At 37.8% G+C, this 19,905-nt stretch overlaps 1 protein-coding gene across 2 annotated transcripts in view; it reads right to left on the reverse strand.

Annotated features, from left to right (window-relative positions):
* Window positions 1–19,905, reverse strand: part of OLA1 (Obg like ATPase 1) — a 101,883-nt gene that overhangs the window by 47,036 nt on the left and 34,942 nt on the right. For both annotated transcript variants that reach the window (XM_065068807.1, XM_065068808.1), the window contains one exon: window positions 6,441–6,616. In XM_065068807.1, coding sequence (XP_064924879.1) covers window positions 6,441–6,616 — 176 coding nt within the window. The remainder of the gene's footprint in view (window positions 1–6,440; window positions 6,617–19,905) is intronic.

The following is a 19,905-nucleotide window of genomic DNA, read 5'->3' on the forward strand; positions in this document are numbered from 1 at the left end:
TGCTCCTTTCTTTCCATCTCCAGTGGAACAAACTGGCCTCTCAAACTCTCCTTACAGAAGGAGATCAAGGAAACTGGCAAAAAAAAAAATAAGTACAATTCATCGCTGTATTTATCTTCAACTTGGAATGAAAGAAAGGTGAAAATTCCCAACTGACATCATCAGTCAGAGGAAATAAGAGTTCATCCATCCGTGAGAACTCTGACAGGCGCTTGCAGCACGAGGTCAGTGAATTCCGTTTGGCACCATCCCATTCATCAGAATATTGCGGGAAGGAAAGATTTTCACCCTGTTTTCACCTAGTATATATTGGTAATGAGAAGAACTGAATCTACCAGCTCTCTGCTGTTTGTGAACTGTCTTGCATACAGCATCGGTAATTTTAAATGAATAAAAAAAAAAAAAAAAATCCTTCAAACTATGACACTATTATGAGGACAGGACCAAGATGTTAAAATGGAAGGGAGGAGGAAGGAAGGGATAAAAGCTACTACAAACATCATTAGGAAGATTTTGCTTTACTCCTTGTAGTACATATATGCCAACAGATACTTATATTCTATGCCTGTAGTCGTTGTATGAATTATTAGTTCATCGCCCATCACAGTAACAAAACAAAGCTTGACGCCTTTCTTGTAAGTTAAATATGCACTAGATGGTTCTGGTACCATTACATTAAAAAGGAGTCTCGCAAAATGTGCTTCATTTGAAAAACTAATCAGTTTTAAAAATTGACACAGACTTTAACAATGGAATTTAGATACCTTGCAGGACTTGTAAAAGGACCCCTTTCAACTGAAAACTGGAAGTTCAAATGGAGTAAACATCAATCCTGACCTACTGTAAAAGTCACCTTTCAACTGAAAGTTGGAAGCTCAAACACTGTGGACACTGATACTGACCTAAAGATTTTGCCGTCTTCACTCCAACATCAGTATAATCTTGTGGTCAAATATATAAATCGCAAGGCCATTACCATTCAGAATTATTCTGTGGTGGAATTCAAGATTCAGTGCACTAAGGACTGAAGGAAGCTACTGCAGAGGGTCAATCTCTAAGGTCTATAATTGAATCACATAAGAAGGGTAATGGAAGAGAATCTTCCAATAATGTTCACTTAACTATATTATATTGTATAAACTTGAAGACTTCTGTCTCCAGGACTGAAAATCCCATGAATTAAAAAAAAATATATATTTTTAAAACAAGTTTTAAAATGTGTGTATTCTGATATATTTGTACATATTTTAATTTTACTTTGAAATCTCCTGCTACCCAAAATGACAGAGGAATAATAAACTAATAAGAAACTAATAAGAACTGATAAGAACTGATAAGAAAGCGTTACTTATCCATGTCTCGGCAGATAACAGCACCAGACAAATTTAAAGTATAAATCAAAATGACTCTGATTACTTTCTGAAATTATATCTGCACTGTTTTAATACATGCAAATAACAGGAGTATTTTTGTTCTATAATATACCTTTAGAAGGTTATAGCCAAAATAACATCTAAAGGTACACTGAGTCTGAAAGAACAGTACCCTTAGTAAAAGCAGACGGTCATTTCTAAAGCAGCAGCGAGAACATTTGCAAAACAGACAAAAGTGTAAAGGAAGCTATTCCAAGTCTACGTCAACATTACATGTTACTGGTCTTGGACCATATTGTGTCATTGATTTTTAAGTAGAACTTGAAAATTATTTCATTGATGGCTCCTTAACAGCAGTTGACTATTTTATTTCTGGTGACAAGGGATTGAAAAATCAATTCTCTGAAAGACAGCACGAACAGTTAACACTGCACTCAACTGCCAAGTCAGGTCACTGCACAAAGGTGAACTTACCAACTATATGCAATGTGGGCTTACAGGAAGGAAAAATTATAATTAGCAAGTCAGAACACAGGTACAAAACGGTGGGCAAATACAAATCTTAGATTTAAGAACTAATGACTGATACAAACTGACAATTTTCTTTTGTTTCTTCTCCTAAACCTTTTGGAGCTTTCAGACTATGAAGTTATAGTTGTGGGGGCTTTTGATAAAGAAAATCCACTAAAGCCGACAATTCATATTTATGAAATAAGAACGACTTCTACTTTCAATTAGGTTCCATGAAACACACAGTGAAATCCCCTTTGATACCAATAATAAGAAGTTTACACGGGTCACACAGAGATTATAGCCTGTCTGTAATCAGTAACTTTTCTTTAGCTTTCATATTAACGTTATTTGTTATATTCAGCAAACTACCAAAGGAAAAATGTACTTGACCAAGATCAATATTATTTCTTTTCTTTCCTCATCTTCTTCTTTCCCTAACTTTATACAGCATTCTTCCTCATTAGATCTCAAAGTGCAAATGCAATTTAAGGGCTAGATGTTTTTGTTTAGCAGGGGAAAGCGCGTCAGTGAGAGGTCTGAAAGCAATACAGGTAAGAAAGCTCGCAATATCTTCATCTGAATGATCCACAGATCTTTCACAACTCTCGACCAGTTAAAACTCTTAAAAGACACTTGAGAGTTTCTACCTTAAATTACTCCCAAAAGGATGGGAAAAGGAAAACAATGAAAGACAAAGACTAAAATGTTAACATTGCGCCTTAAAAACAAAACAACAAAACCAAAACAGGCTACAAATACCACGTTTTTTCCCCTTGTAAACTCCTAGTTTTCCTGAAAGAGAAAATGACGGAGAACACTCAGGAAGAAGTGCCACTTCTTGCGCACCTCTGCTATGGCAAGAACACAGTATTAGCAATGGCTATGTATTATACTGGTAAATAACTTTTAAAAGCATATCCTGAGAAGTTCTCTACTAGACAATCCCTTCCCACCCCCCTTTTTGAGGACAACCTGTTTGGAAAAAAAAGTATAAATTCCAGTCTGTACTGTCTCTTAATGAATCTGCTACAAATTGTGCCGGATGGGGAACTTTGTGCCCAACAAGCTCACTGCAAAATGCTGCAGATTTGGGAAGTGCAGAATCAAGCAGCCAAAATACACTCCCAACATTTGGCTACTGTGTTAGGGAGGCATAATCTTTAGCTGTGTTTGTTTGTGGTTGTTTGTTTTTGGGTTTTTTTACAAATCCCATATGGTTTCTCTCTTAGACCCCTAAGTCTTTTGCCAGATAGCTAATCACAAAGTATGCTATATAAATGCAACCACAGGCCTTCTCTGCAACACAAAATGTTAAATGTTAGAGCAAACTGTACAGGAGCACCTCACAACCCAGTGGCTGGACATCTAAATAAACCCATGGTGGCTGGAAAAACCACTCTTATTGCTGTTACAATCATACAACCACACAAATCTATTTGTAGAAGCTGTGTAACTAGGCCTAAGGGTAGATTTACCAGGAAGATAAAAGTAACCAGGCAGAGCTTTCATAGTCCTTTTCCATTAAAAAAGTCCATTTTGCTAAGGTCTACTGTCTACCTTACAACTGAAGCATACAAGTCACAAAAGAAAACAAGAAGGTCCAAGATCAGCAGGAATCACAGATGTGATGCCCCACAGCATCTCCCTGAAGAGATTTCCTAGCGACTGTAGTTCCTACATGCAGCCTTTGTCTCAAGGGGAGCCCCTCCACTCTGTTCAGCCACCCTTTTCCATGAAACAAAGGAATTTAATACCTTTGAAACCCCTATAGTTGTTGACAAACTCAGCTGAGACTGGTCAAGCGTAACAGCTGAGAACACAACCAGCGGAGCAACAAAACTTCAAGAACCTGGTGTTTTCTGTGCATGTGTTCATAAAGAAAGGGTGAAAAAACCCAAGGAATGATGAGAAGCCTAAGTGGAAACAACAAGATGACAAAGTAATTTTGACAGGTGAACTACAAATGAAGTAATAATTAAAAGACTGAAGGAAGAGGCAAAGAGAAGGATGAGAAACTGAAGTTGGGTAAAGACAGATTAATACTGCAGATTTTAAAGTTTTCTTTAATGAATTTAAGTTGCATTTCTAGATTTGAGGTTTTTATTTACCGTCTCCCTTGATTTGAGAATAATCTGACATTTTCTGTTTTCAAACACATACCAACTTCCTGTAGTTAAGAAATGAGTAATAGCAGCTCTGTCATACAACAGTAACTGTACCTACCACCCATTACACTTAAATGATGACTATTAGAATTTTATTCAAAACACGCTTCAGTTATGTCTCTTTGCAATCACAAAAAAGGGCTGATTTCTTCCTTAGCACAGAAAGAACATACAGTATGATATGAAACGTCAAAGAAATCCAGAGAGGTACACTCAAATACTGGTCAAGAGCATCTCCATCAGGAGGAGCCAAGCAAAGCTGCTTCCAAAGACGGCCACACAAAAAGTGAGAAGAGCTCGAGACTGGTGCAGAACAACATCACAGTACTCCGCATTTTCATCATCTCATACCAATGCAAAGTTTAGCCTTAGGCCAAACTTTGAATTTTCTACAGACAGGATTTTTGCTTGCCCATTTCTTTAAGATTAATTAAAAGGTGAAAGACTGTATGGACACTATTGGAAGCTGCAGGCACAGGCTGCACTGTTCCTCCAAGCATGTGCAACCTTCTATAAAAGATAAAAATCACTGCCCACATGTACTTGAGGCTGGGTTGATACACGTCAGGTAAGACCTTAAATGAAGCATACCTGCTTCTCTCTCTTTGGACTTACGTGAAAGCCTAAATCATCAACAGTAGCTGTTTTTTCTGGCTTAGACCAATCAAGGAATAAAAGACTTTTAAATCCATATGAAGACTAGTTCTTCACCAACAGAAGCTACCAAAGAAGTGCTTTTTAACACTGCATCAGAAAGATTAACATTTTGGAGAGAGATGCTCAGTTTCAGCTCCTATTTACTTCCAAACACTAGGTAGGGTCAACAAATTTCATTGCACTTCAATGCTGATAAACTAAAACACCAGCACTGATGTGACAATGCTTTTCTTATTACTTGCTATCTAAAAAGCGATGGAAGAAAACAGTATTTTTTACTACTTAACTGTTAAGCATAAATAGTCTGTTTCCACACCAATACACTGCTGTAATAATTAGAGAATATGCTTTATATATCTCCCGAAATATTTACAGAAGATTAATGAAATAAAGAAAAATTACTAACTAGACTACTGGCAAAGTATAGCAGACTCAAAAGTCAACTGGGAGTGTGGCAGTTGCACCTCTGCCCTCCCCCTGAGAACTGATGTGGCAGTTGCACACATATCCCCCTCTCCTTCAATGGGGCAGTTAACTTTTGTGAGACCCCCGAGTCAGTTAGCCAGGGTCGTGAGGACAGGAAGGGGGGTGCAGAGAAGCCGAGAAGCTTCTGGAATGCCCACAGCCAGATCTGATCAGACTATAAAACGGAGTGCCCACTGAGGATCCCCTTTGTGTGGTCTTCTTGGAGCCGCGGGTCCGCTGACACCAAAGAGCCCTCCCCTTAGACGAGAACAACGTCTAAGGTAACTTCCTGGGACTGGGAACACCTCACCTTCTCATTTGGGTGAATGATAACTTTACTAGATATATATCCCTGAATAATTCCTTGCCAGAGAGGCAAGTGTATTCCTTGCTAAATAAGCAAGTTTAAGTCCTTGCTGCTCAAGTGAGTGTAATTCCTTGCCTAATTCAGGCGAGTGTAGTAACCTGAAGTCAGAGAGCTCTGACTTTGATTTTGTGAGCACGTGCATGAACATTGTGGATCATCATTCTCATTTGCTGCAGCCCAATAACTTCCTCAACTGATATCCGAACCTGTATCTTATGTTATCAGAGTGCTAATTAATTGTATAAGCCCTTTTTCTAGTCGGTTGTTTTGCCGGACTCTTCTGGCCAAAATAAAGTCTGTTTTGCCTCTCTAAAACTGACTTTGGGGTCCCTCTGTGACAGGCAGTAAAATAATCATTTACAAAAATATACTTTAAAGTTGATAATTATTATACGTTTCTAATTTACAAAGAAACATCACTGCCACCCTGTAACAACTGAGCTCATTTAAGCAGTCTTTATTTAACATGCCTTAAAAGATACAAAGTGTAACCACACCAAGAAAATATATTCACTTGGTGGCTACAGGAATACTGGTATCAACCTCAGACTAGAATTTAGCAGCAAGAATAATTGAGAAGTGACTGCCGGACTTTGAATTACAGCTACACACTGATGGAAGTCTGATGAAGCGTTGGCAATTCACATACAAATCTGTGTCAGCAAGAAAATAAAATTTAAATTTAAAAAATTACAATTAGCTTTATCGGTGAAATCTTATACTGTCAACACAGCAAATAATCCATTCTAATATTTTTTTCAACTCAGAATAATAATTACTTTACACAAAAATAGCAGTAGTGTTTCAGATTATACATGTGGCAGATCAATAACAAAAATTTCAATCCAATACAGAGAGTACTTAACAACCTACTTTTATAGGTCATACACTTATACTTACATATTCAGGTTTTAATTTCTTGTCTCCTCCTCTTACAGCTACTTTTTCAAGCTTCTCTATACTCTGCATGATCAGCTCCTCATCTTTAAGTCTGAGTTCCTCATGTATTATTTCAATGTCACGAACAGGATCTACACTTCCTTCAACATGAGTGATATCATCGTCTTCGAATGCTCCTAGAACAAAATAACACTTAAATTACATATTAAGCTATAAAGACAAGAAATATATATTTGCAACATACTATTAAGAGTCACAAGCATTTGAGATGAAAACGTCAGTAGGTCTGCCGTACTGCCTGTATACAAGTGTCACCCGCAGTATTTTATATCATACTTGTTTAGTCTGTTAATTTACATATCAACTCAGAATCCAAAGCTTTATACAGATTCACACAAAGCGCAGCACTTGGACATTTCAGAAGAGCACTTAACACATCTTCAAGAGTTTCTTCTAAATAGGAGCAGGCTATAGCACTTGTCTGAAAATAGGTACCACTGTATTTAACAGTATCTAACCTAGCAGCAGCAAACAGTAGCTAAATTGAGCATTGTAGAACATTTTAATACATGCAGTAACAACTAAAAGACTCATGGAAAGAAAACCTTACGAATCACCCTGGCAGCCCTCGCTGGCTGACCAATTTTATGCATTAAGAATAAAACAAGTTCTAGACAAAGAATTCTGAAGTTCTGAACAACTCTTAGTGTTTCCAAGGGAAACGGGGCTTAGAAAAAAAGGCCTGAAATCATCTGGCAGACCTCGTCCCTGTTTCAATCTACTTTATCACTGTGGTTCTGACGGTGATTAGATAATGAACCACTCAGACACACAATTTACACAGCAGCTAATTTCATCGGCCTGATTTGAGGGTATGGTTTTTAGGGGGCCATCAAAGAAGCAGATGAAGGTGCATTTGTCATATATGAGTGACAACCATTCACACTATCCGAACAAAATGGTGCTGGCCCTTATTAGAAACACATGCTATTATCACATATTTAAAGTGCAGTTGAAGCCATAATTTCAAATTGCCAACTGGAAACATAAGGGTAAAACAACCAGATATTACTGAAGCATGTGTGCTGACTTCATGCCCTTCTGAAGACAATCTGGCAACATAATTCAGCTAGGATTTAAATTATCAGATAACCAGCATCACAAAAAAAAAAAAAAAAAAACACAACACACCCCCCCCCAATAATACTTATTTTAAAAATAAAAATATTAACAAGTTTATTACTTTTTCCTGGATCAATTTTCAGAGTATTTGCATGCCTATCATTCAACATTAAAGATATGCCTAAGAAATGAACCACAAAAATAATTTTATTTTCATATTACCAAATTAAAATCAACTGGTTTTCGTTTTGTGTTTTTGTTTTGTTTTAAGACAGGAAAAAAACAAGGCATGTCTTGTACTAAATATAAGACAGGAAACAGGGTAAACTACAAACAATTGCTTAACTGATAGAAAGCTGGGGTTCTTGTCATGCACATCTTAAACTTCATCTTGTCTTTTAACTTACTGAAAGCAGTGGTTTTAGCAGTAAGGATTTTACATCAAAACACAGGGTACATAGATTTAAAGTGTTGTTGACAGTCAAATGTCAAAATCATTTTCACATAAACTTATGAAAAGTCTTCAGTACGGTGGTTACCAGAAGCTCCCTCCTCTCCCATCAACTGTCTTTCTCCGAAAATCAGTGAGATCTCTTGGCACAAGGAAAATCACCTCAGCGACAGATCAAGCTCTGGCCATGCCAGGAGAACCCGCCACTCTGCCAGACAATCTCACTCCACTAACCCACAGCAATGTCAGTGGATGAAGGAAGAGATAGTGGCCTTTGCCTCCCATCAACCTGTATCTGCTCATCCAACTCAACGGGACATAGACTGTCTGAATGAACAAATAATAGAAAACCTAATTCAACAGCTCTGTTCTGATTCACAAGCAAAACACTGAAAAGGAATGGAAAAAAGTAGGAAGTAAGATGTCACCATACCAGTCAAAGAAAAGTCTACCTGCCCAGCCTTCTCAACAGATGAGCAATATTTACGCAGCTAAAGACGTAAGAAGTTTATCTTTCTTCCTTGTATTAAGAAAAAAGTGTCCATTACCATCTAAATAAAACAATCTCAAGCTATTTACACCTTCCTTCTGCTTTTGGTGTCCACAGATTTAAAAAACAACAAAACCTCCCACACTGTTAAGCCAGGAGAAAAGCTCCATGGCTACAAAGTTCTTGAAGTTATAACATAAAAATAAAAAGTGAAATGCACAGATTGTTTTTGTATTAAGGAAGAATTTATTTTTTTTTCCTCAAGAAGCAAGTGGAAGGTGAATTAGTCAGCAGTAACAAAACACAGCTTATATATCAGGTATAGTTTTCCATTTTTTTTAACAGCAAAATACTTTAGCAATTATCTTCATTTTATTCACATCTTCCCATTCCTTTTCCCCCCAGAAAAATTTTTAAAAAAAGAGTTCTTTGTTCAACCAAAACTAATTAAATCAGTGCAATCCCACCCCTATAAAAAAACTGAATCTACACATTTAACCTTTGCTCCCTTCTCAGTCTACAAAATGCTTTCATCCAGGGACACTTCAATGTTCTGCCAGAGTTTTCCTCCATCCTGGTCATCCTGTTCGGCAGCCTCATGCCCATGTCAGGCAACACTGATGACAAGAGACCCATGTCTGGCAACAGGCAGCTGCTTCATCCCATAAGGAGCCCCTCTACTGAGCTGATGATTTCCCACTCAAGGCAACAAATTAAGCCTTCTCTCTTCTTCACCAGGTTGCTCGATTATTCTCATGGAGGAAATGAACACTAGTGACATATTCCATTAAAATGCTGGATTTTGAGCTTAAATTTTCAATTCTACATTTAGAAGAAAAGTACATTTTCCTAACCTGAGAAGGTGAAAACCTATCAACAGGTGTGCTAACAAAGGTCACACAATCCCCTTCTAAATAGACAAGAAATCAATTACATTCATTGTGGCTCTTTTTTTTTTTCCCCCAAAGTTATCAGGAACACTTAGGAGAGAAATTTGAATCTCTTCCCACTGAGACAGACACAGTCCATAAGGAAGCGGTAGATACAAGATTTTGTATACACAAAACACCAAACTGGCATTAATGGCCAGATTCTGGGATAAACTGAAAGACCCTTCTTGATAAGCAACAGGAATTCAGTTTTATTTGTGAATCTCTTGGTCAGGGTTTGTCAATGCCAACTTCAGTCATCAACCCAAACCAGATCAGCCTCTGACTGACAGCCCAGCCAGAAGTGAGACACTGGGATACGGGAGGAAGAAGGACAGGAAAAGGGAGAGAGAAACTGCTATGATGGAAGAGCTTTAATTATAACTTGGTCTCAATATCTGCCTGGGATGTATTTGGGGCAATCTGTTCTGCCAGCCTCACACCCACTTTGTAACAACAGTCCAGCACAAATCACATCAGGCATTGTAGGAAATTCAGTTCTGGTCTGCAGAGCTTAACGCAGACATAACATAGCAAGCAAGACATGATATTCTGGAATTTCATCAAGCAATAAACTGATCAAACTATGCCACTTTATTTAAATGCTTACTACTACCAGGAAAAATAACATAATATTAATTTCTTCAAAACTAGCCATACTACTGCATTCTCAAGACAGTGTGACTTGTGGACAAATACCTTCTCCAATTAATATAATGAAAAATCTGTTGTTCTTCCCATGTCTTCATCAACTGCATTTGCTTTTAAAACAGAGAGACTCAGCATTTCTCAAACATTATCCCAAACCACAGCACCTTCCTTTTGCCTACTTCCTGAAGTTTTACTGTCTGTCCTCCAAAACTCACCCCTCTACTACCAGAAACTGTAACATACTACTATAAGAGAAAAAAATGAATCAGTTTACCAAATGTGGAAGAAAAAAAAAATATATACATAAAATACATTTACTCAAGAAACTCCCCAAAGAAGCATCTGTTCGTCAACAACCAAGCTAAGCATACAGCAACACAGGAGGTCAGCTGAGGAACCCTAACCAGTCATTTCATTATTTAAAGAACTGATTACAGCTTCACTGGCATCTTGCATATCCCACCAGAGGTGAAGTATATTTTTATAAGAATTTAGTCAACCTTTCAAAAGGAAGTTGGATGGAGTCTACCTCTTTCTTTGATATTTTAAGTATCCTAGTCATAAGCCTTTTTTCAAACAATCTCCCAGGAAATGCCAATGGCTTTGGGCTCTAGCTGGAAATACACAGCCCAGCCACTTCCTTTGGTGTACAAGAACAAAGGCTACAGAGTTAGAAACATCAGTCTTGCTGTAATGAAACAAATCTGCTGTGGTAAATTCCCATTATGTTTTAGTGCCATGCAGATATTGCTACTTAAATAAGGCAAGTATTTAGATAGGAAAATAATAAAGGATAACACAGCAGCAGAATTTGTTTTACACTTTAACAGCCCTGAAAGTAGTGACTTAATCTGAAGCTACTAGAAATTAGGAGCTTGGAAACTGTCACTGCCACGTCCCTCTTCTGTTGCCTGAGGGCCCACACCTAAAGGATTCTTCAGTTTTTGGGGAAGGTTTTTTCTTCAGCTGAGCACTTCATCTGGACTACTGCAGTCCAAGTGTGGTGAGCCTGGTCAGATCTTTTCTCTACAGCCACCAGCATCACAGGAGCTCCGCACTGGGTCCTCCCCTCCATTGCTGCCACCTGGCAATGACACTTTTTTAAAAGATGTTCATATATAATACCAGGGCAAAAAAATATTTTTAAAGCAGCATTAAAGAAGTAATGCAGTGATAGCTGGTTCTCCACTTGGCTTTCAAGTGATACTAGACAAAAAAGAACCAGAAAACCAACAACTGGCTGGAGAAGATGCAAAACCCGACTCAGGTTTTTCCCTGAAGAAAGGCAGGAACTGTCTATTTGGCAGGTCTTGATGGCAGCCAGGACACACATACTACACCACCTCTTCTTCACATGCAAAAGTAATAGCAGATAAACATGTATACAAATGCCACATTTTAAACAGTATCATCTAATGGCATGCATGTTTCTTTCCATTTCTTTCAAGAATCAGCTTCAAAATTCTTTGACAAAATTTACCTCTCAGCCTCCAGAGATTTTTGCATTGCTTATGTTATACCTGTCAAGATCTGATGACTGTATGTTATGTATTCATCTGAACAGAACCACTACACTTAGTTACAGGCTATCATCAACCAATTCATTCTCTTGCTAAAATCAAGTCATCCAATTACTCCTTGACTAATCAAGGCTGTTTTGGCTTTTTCTTTTTTCAAAAGGTACTCAACAGCATAAACAGTTCACTTACAAGAAATGGAAAGGGGCTAATCAGCAGAATTATTGTTTTGCTGCCACAATTTGCAGTATTTAAATGTAGTTGCTGATTGGACTGAAAGTTTTATGATATAGCATTTAAAACTAGTTTGACACCAAAATGAAGCTGCCTATAGCCCAAACTTCATTGTTTCTGGCTGCTCCAAGCTGCCACCAAGATGCTAAAAACCAAATCAAAATAATAATACTAGACTTATCTTATTCTGCTCCTAATTGCAATTATGGAAATTAATATCTTCAAGATTCATTTATATTTGATATACCAGTCGGTTCATTTCTTTAATTATCCTTATCCTTAAAGTAAAATGGAACAAAATATTTGGCTAACATTAAGCTGCACATAACAGCATTTTGGCATCTTGTATTCTTTTCACAAAAGGTAAGCAACCACGCTGGTACGCTTAGGCTATAATTAAGAGGGATATTTACAACTTTATCAGAATCTGAACTGCATCACAAGCTGAAACTTCCATCGGTATTTAGGGTAATGACCAGCCTTTTTTGTCAATAAGCCATAAGAGAATGTTTAATAACACCACCAAAATCCAGACCTAGAGAATAATTGATACTCGCAGTTCCTCTCCAGCATACATTCAATGACTATTATCAAAAAGAGCTGCTCATCACAGACTGATAGGGCACATCACAATACAAATACCTACCCTGTTATAAGCCCTGAAATTAATGAGCAATAATATCTAGCTGGCCACTTACTGGGGTGGGAATGGGGGAAGAGAACAAAAAGAAAGAAAACACGCTAACCTGGGTGGGGGGCTAGAAGCAGGGTATTTCTTTGAGCTATCAAAAGAAACAAGACTACAAGTGTCAAAAAACATAACATTATAAATAATATCTGTACTTAGACTGGCTTGACATGCTGTCATCAGTATTACAAAGATTTAAACGGTAAAAGATACCGCTATTTCTGACTGAGGTACGTTTAACATTACAGAGAACGTATTAAACCTTGATCATTGTACATTTTGCTATACATACTCACGATTAGAAGGGCAAAAGAATACTGTCAGAGTCAACATTTTACACCTTCTCAAACATAGCACACATTAACAAAGAAACAACAAATAAAGTAGGTTTAGCGTGTTTTCCCTTGCAAGCTAATTTCAAGTGAAATTAATCACCTGTAACACAAACCTAATATTCTTTAAGCAGAGTAATTTTCAGTTGAAAAAGGTGCACCTGCCTACATCTTCAACATAAGCAAAATCAAGTACAAAAAACATTAAATAAAATGCTGTAGTAAACCTTGACTTCTGAAGAAAGAATTTTTTCAGACATCTTTTGTGGCTTTGTTTTGTGCTACAGCCCTTTAAGTTTTGTCTTGATAAAGCCCTAACTAGTTGTAATCACTCGCAGTCTAATTGTGGACATTTATCTGCTTTTCTTATGCATAGAACATAGCTATTAAAGCTGAATGGTGATGGTGTGAAGTATAGGTTAAATTGGGTGAAATTAAAGCAAATTACTCTGGGATGTGGAACTCTGAAAATAGAAACCGCCAATGATTTGCAACCCTCTTGATGATCAGCTTCACAGAACCCTAAATGACAAGAAAACTTACATATTTTAAAGTTAACTAGATTTTTTTTAAATAATATGTATAAATTTATTTAAAATGCGAGCAGTCACTGTGGCAATAATTATTTTATTTTACCTGCACTGTAGAAATATAAGAAAAGGTTTTAATTCCCATTAAAAACACTTGTTTTTATTCTCAAGTTTAGCTGATTTTTAGCAACAGAAAAAGAGTTCCAAGTATTAGTTGCAGCATTCATTACTTTGAACACAACATTACAGTTTACCTATACCATACGGCTACGCACACACAGGATGGTAAAAGCAGCTGCTTTAGGCTCTCTTGACGGGTGCGGTATTAGGACTCAAATTCATTACTTACCTATATAAAAGACAAGCAGCTACACTTAACCTGCTGAGCCCTAACACCGCACCCGTCAAGAAAGCGCAAATCAAACACCCTCCCCAAAAGTCTGAACCCGCGGCTGAATGGCAATCCTTTCAATATCAAAGCTGTTGGGAGTATTTGACAAAAAAGGGTAAGTATTTCTGCACTGGCAAACACACAATGAGAGCGTGTAGCAGCAATACAGGATTTTAAATGACTGTAGTATCAACTTCTTGAGCATACAAAGAATTTACATTTGCATAAAAGTACTTGTCAAGCGAGTACTGCACAAGGTCAGAGATGAGAATTCTAACCTCCGCGGGAAACGCCGAGGCAAAGCAATTCGCTTCAGGACATGTAAGTCAGCAGGAGAAACCGTGATTCTGCTCCTGGCTGAAGCAGTTTTTCAGAGAAAAGTTGTTACCAAGACAGTCACTCCAATGAGCTTATCTGTAAAATCCTGTTCCAGAGCCCTTACCATTGAGTCTGCCTGACAAATATTAGCGATTTATTTCAGATGTCAAATGTGTTTACTTGCCATTGCTCTTTCATCCTTGCACCACCGGGATGTAGTCAACACTCTGCAGGCAAAACCTCCTGCCTGCTGAGATCTGCTATCAAGTTGGTCACATTGGGTAAAGGACATTATTTGACAGCTGAAGGAATAAATCTTTGAGCCCTTCATGCCTCTGTTTGCAGAGGGCTCACTCTGACCACCCTTGATCACAGATTTGAAATACTATCACTGTACTGCCCCACAAACTCCCTGGTTACTCTTCTTGCAACGCATTTTACCCAGGATCACAGCACATGGTAATTCACATGGACTATCAGAAGACACTAAGAAGGGCAGCACTCGATGGAAAACTTTTTGAGATGGCTGACATACCACATACATTGTTTAAAATAAGAATTCCCCAGGAAAAAATAGCCTCTCTGTTCAGATTTTCCAAAATACAAGTATGTTAATTGGAACAAGAAGGGGTATTTGGAACTTAGCCTGAAGCACTACAAAATGTCCAGAAGCCAAAAAGGCTGAAGAATGCAAACACTTGCTTCAGAGACAAGTGCTGTCAACCTGAGCTCAGCCATGCTGCTCTGCTTTCCATTCTAAAGACCGAAAATCTTCCTTTGGGAGTTTATGTCATGACAAGCAAAGTAAGCAGGAACAAGGGTGAGTCTCCACAGTGTCACCCTCCGTGGTGAGCGCTCCCATGGCAGCACCACCTGCATGGAGCACAGCGCACTCTGGAAGGTCTGGCCTCAACCATCAGTGGACAACTTCTAACACCCCTGCGTGCCACACAGCCAGACTGTTCACGGATGACAATGTTCCTACTCGAAAGTAGACTGGAGCTCATGTACTTGCAATCTGATGGTGTCTACACTGTACAAAAGCATGGTTCCTAAGCAGAAACCGATACGCCTATATGCATAACTGTGTATTCACATTACTTCCACCATCACCAACTCCACGGTGCATATTACCCTTCTGTCTCAAGATCAGTCATCAAGGTCTTCTCTTCATGAATACGCAGTACCAAGCTCTATGGTGTTAGTCTTAACCAGAACCTCTGAGAGTCACCAAACAAAGCATAGTTGCTCATAACACCATGTTTTTGAGACACCATGTTTACACAGATCATGAATAGCGACTAGCAATCATCAGCAGAAACCCACAGGACAGTTCTATCCAGCCCTGAATGACCAGATATACAGGAAACGTTTTAATTATTCACAGGCAATTTATCAGTGTCACAGCCTGACTACACCAAAGATGCAGAAACCTCAAATACCCCCACTTGAGCCCTGAAGTTTTCATTGGGTCTGGCACAACCCTGCACAGTGGTTACCACAACTGTACTCCTACAGAACCACTTTGGATCCTTAATGTTGCAACAAAGTCCAAGCCGTTAAACTTTGCAGAGCCCACCTGGGCTCCTGTGCAGAGTCAGCTCAACTCTCTGTCCCACATTCTTCAACACCGTGGAGGGTTATTAGTGTTTGTAAAATAATGAACAAAGAACAAACACTTTGGTTCAGCACAGACTGCAAAATTACAGACCCGCCCCCCGGAACCTGCAACAAAGGATGTAGAATAGTTTCAATGAGAAAACTTCTCTTTAAAAACATTTAAAGCAACGTCTTAAGCTATATAAATACCTAGACAAAACTCAGCAATGACAAGTTTTCAGCTTCAAGAGGTTAGTTACCTAAGCAGTTCCAAAATAATCTGAAACTTAAAATTATATCATTGTTACGATAAAACAAGAGCACTACAAAATGCCAAACTTCCTGCAGTGCCTTACAAAAATGCTACAAAAATGGATTACGGACTTTGGCAGAGTGGGGAAAAAATAAGTTAGGTTTACAAATCAACCATTGTTTACAAAAAGAGAAAGTTTTTTAGAAGAAGGGTATTTATAGGAGTTGAAAACTCAGCTTCTTATGTATTAACAAAGAACCTTATTCTCCACATCGACATGTTTCTCCTTTAAGAACTTATTCTGTTGCACAATGGAAGTGAGATGGAGTGAACATACTTGAGAAAAGACCAGCAAATGTATAAAATAAATGAGAGTTGATGAAGACTTAAGCAAAAATTGTTCCATCGGCGTCACTATGTATGTATATGGCTTACATAAGTTTGTAAGGAAGTGTGGTGTTGCTAAGTGAATAAAACACCTTCAAAAACAAAAGAAAAAAGCCTCTCAAGTAAATTTACCTTATAAAAATGTGCCTCATCATACAACCTTCCCTAGGGACACACTGATCCACATTCATAACAAAATATATAACGCAAAAGTAGCAATGAAGTTCCTCCAGATATAGCCTTTGCAAATCAACTCAAATTTTACGAGAGTGTTGCCTACTTGATTTCTATGCATAGAAATCCTAATAATAATAACAATAATAATAATAATAAGTTTATTCTTCATACATGACTTTTCATATGCAATGATCACTTTTTAACAAATTAAAGATGATGTCACAGTTCTTGGGACGTCACAGTACAGGCTTGGAATCACCAGAAATATCAAATGATCTTTTTAGAACAGCACCTGAAATACTGAAAACAAAAGGTAATATATAATTTGCATCTTATTAGAGATGCTACACCTGATAAAGAGGGTTTGCAACATTTTCTGTTCAATGTTCAAATCTTAATGGAACAGTTGAACAGATAAAACTCAATATTTTACTTTCAATGCTAGTCCCTTCCTCTCCCTTACAAAACTCAGACCAGCATCCCAAGAGAAAAGTAAGTATATTTCTTGCTATAGATTGGCTGAACAGCTATAGGGGAGGCAAAGAAGTCACTAATCTGTACATTATTTCAGTGAAGGAATGCCTAACACTCAGCAATTTGCTTTTCTTTCCAGTAACATTTTACTTCAATGACAACTACACTGTTAAACACCAGTTGTGTTCTGTAACTATCTGGCACCATCTAGTAGCCAGTGGCATCTTCTTTACTAAAACCCATTAACAGAACCTGTGACAAAGGCAATACTGAACAGACATGCAAGAAATAATAACGCAAACTTCTTTCTCTATAATTCATATGGTCAAACAAACGTTTTATGTTGAATTAGGTATGGACAGCTGTAGTCAGTAGCTACTTGCATGCTAAGCAAATACCTGCCTTCCTTGAAAAGCACATTCAATACTTCTGCATACATTGATGTTTCCAAGTAATTTAAGAATCTGCTGGCAGATTTTAGCAATAGTTGACAAAATGCACTGCTTAATGCATGTATGCAAACAGCTTCCATTTATTCCCTTTCACTATTCTGAAAACACACAAGTAAGTTAGCAACTATGAAAACATATGCTTTGATTAACTTGAATTCTGGACATACAGGGTGGTTTTTTTCAATCATTGCTAAAGCACAGTGTTTGACAGGCCCTACAATTGAGAAGGGGGGTGGGGGTGCAGCAATATGAGCACATCGAGGCTACTTCATTATGTTCCCGAGGTGTGACTGCTTAGAAATTGTCTTTTCCAACAGTTCTACTCCTTCAGTCTGCGAGCAAACACAAATACCCACCATTCTGGTCCTTGCAAAATAAATATATAAGTGTGACACTTTTGCAACATCTAACCACAGCTTTTTAAGCTGAAACAGTTCTTCTCCTTTTACTTTAGATGTCAAATCCATCACAGAAAAGAATTTTGTTTTTAAAAGACTTCTTCAATGAAGCAGTTCATTTCTCTGCCATTTAGCTCACTGTATTTTTACAAGCACCAGGCTGAGCAAACTATGATTGAGAGAAGCCATCTTATGCACATTGCTGTTGTCCCACATCATTCAGAACAAACCTTTTTAGATCGTTAACTACCACAGGAGTGCTGATTACACAGGCACCAGCAATTTCCTAACCAATGACCACCTGAACAATGATGTGTTCAGCTTCTCAGACCCTGAAGCCTTTCAGAGGTGAATCATTTCACAGTTTGGAACTAGATCTCCATAGCAACTTCCCTTTGAGGGTTTTAGAATCACCATCCCGTAATTCTATGATCATCAAGCTCAACCATTCCCAATGGTTCTTTTCACAGCAGATGGAAAAGGAAGCCTTGAAATTTTACAGTCTATTTCAAGCAATTCATCTGGCAGCCTATTAGAATTCAAAATATTTCGACCTTCAATCACAAAGCATGTTATCTGAAGCTGTGGTGATCTCAAGTCAAGACAAGCAGACGTTTTAGTCTAATCATCCATGATGAGAAGAGACTGACAAAAACTCTTAATTCAACCACCATCAAAATGCTTATTTTAACCGCATGAAAGTCTTTCAACAGGCAATGAAAACACACCATGTACCATTTTATCACAACCTTCCATTCAAGGGAGATATGAATTCTGAATATTGGCATGGATCTTTGCACTCCCAGACTGCTTTTGAACAAATATCTGCTTCCTAAAAGTCAGTATAAATCACACTCTACCACATTATTTTCAACAGCTGTCAAGAAAAACGAGGGAAGCAAACTGCAATTAAACTTCTCACAACTGAGCACAATAATGCTGTAAATGAGTTATTTATTGATGGACCGAGTTTGTTATGGGCATCTTCTAAGAAACCCAAATCAGTTACATCTGAGAAAATAAATACCAATTAAATTATGAAAACATAGGATTGGTTAAAAACTCGAAGCAAAGCTCAGTTTCATGATAATTGTACTCAGAGGGGGGGTTTGAAGTTTTTTTTCCCCCTCTGCTCCCAATTCCCAACTAAATTCCTTCTGTTTAGAGTTAAAGAAACACTTTCCCTCTCTTAAATGTTTCAATCAACCATTGAAAAAACCTCTTCAGGGCAAAAAAGCTTCAAACCTGAAAACCTTCTCACCTGAAGCCCAGGTTGATTCATTCAAATGTTTATCAACCTTAAATACAAGTTAAATTGCAATGTTTTTAAAATCTCAGTTATATACTGTCTGCTGTATCAATAATACTGGTTAATCAAATTCCCACCAAAAAACCAAGATACTCTTCCCCACCTCACACAACTCTGTAAGGTTAACTCTAGAAATCTGTTTTTCATGTTACAACATTTTCATCAAAACACAGCAGTGAATAATCACTAACTACATAAATTAACATTTATCTGGTGACTAAAGAATCCAGAAACTCACAACTTTCCACACAAAAAATGCCCCAAATAGTATTTAACAGGATCAGCAGTAACTTTAAGTGACTTGACAGTGAGACTCTGATACTTAAAACAACTGCTGTAAAATGTATCAAACTTAAAAGAAACAACAGAAGGACCCACCTGTACCAAAGCCCCAGTGTCCACTAGGAATAGTGAAATAAGGGAAATTCACCGGTATGTTACATTTTATAACATTTGTAGATGCAGGAACACTTAATTGTTTTATTTTTTTTGAATGAAAAAATGCATCTTAGTGTCCTGTCCCTATGCAGTTACTTAACTGTGAGAGCAGCCACAATTGAGATCCTCTCTACAGCACTTAAAATGCCACATTTTATTAGGCCACAGGGACAAAACAACCAGCCAATCCCACAGCTGACCTTATCCTCAGCATCCACACTGTTTTACTCTACTTCAGAGAAAAACTCTTTAAAAACAGAAACTTGTTTTAAAACACCACAAAAGATCTTGAATACAATTATCTATTGACTGGTGGTTTACTGAG

This window comes from Columba livia, chromosome 7, assembly GCF_036013475.1.
Source record: "Columba livia isolate bColLiv1 breed racing homer chromosome 7, bColLiv1.pat.W.v2, whole genome shotgun sequence".
NCBI classification, from domain to species: domain Eukaryota; kingdom Metazoa; phylum Chordata; class Aves; order Columbiformes; family Columbidae; genus Columba; species Columba livia.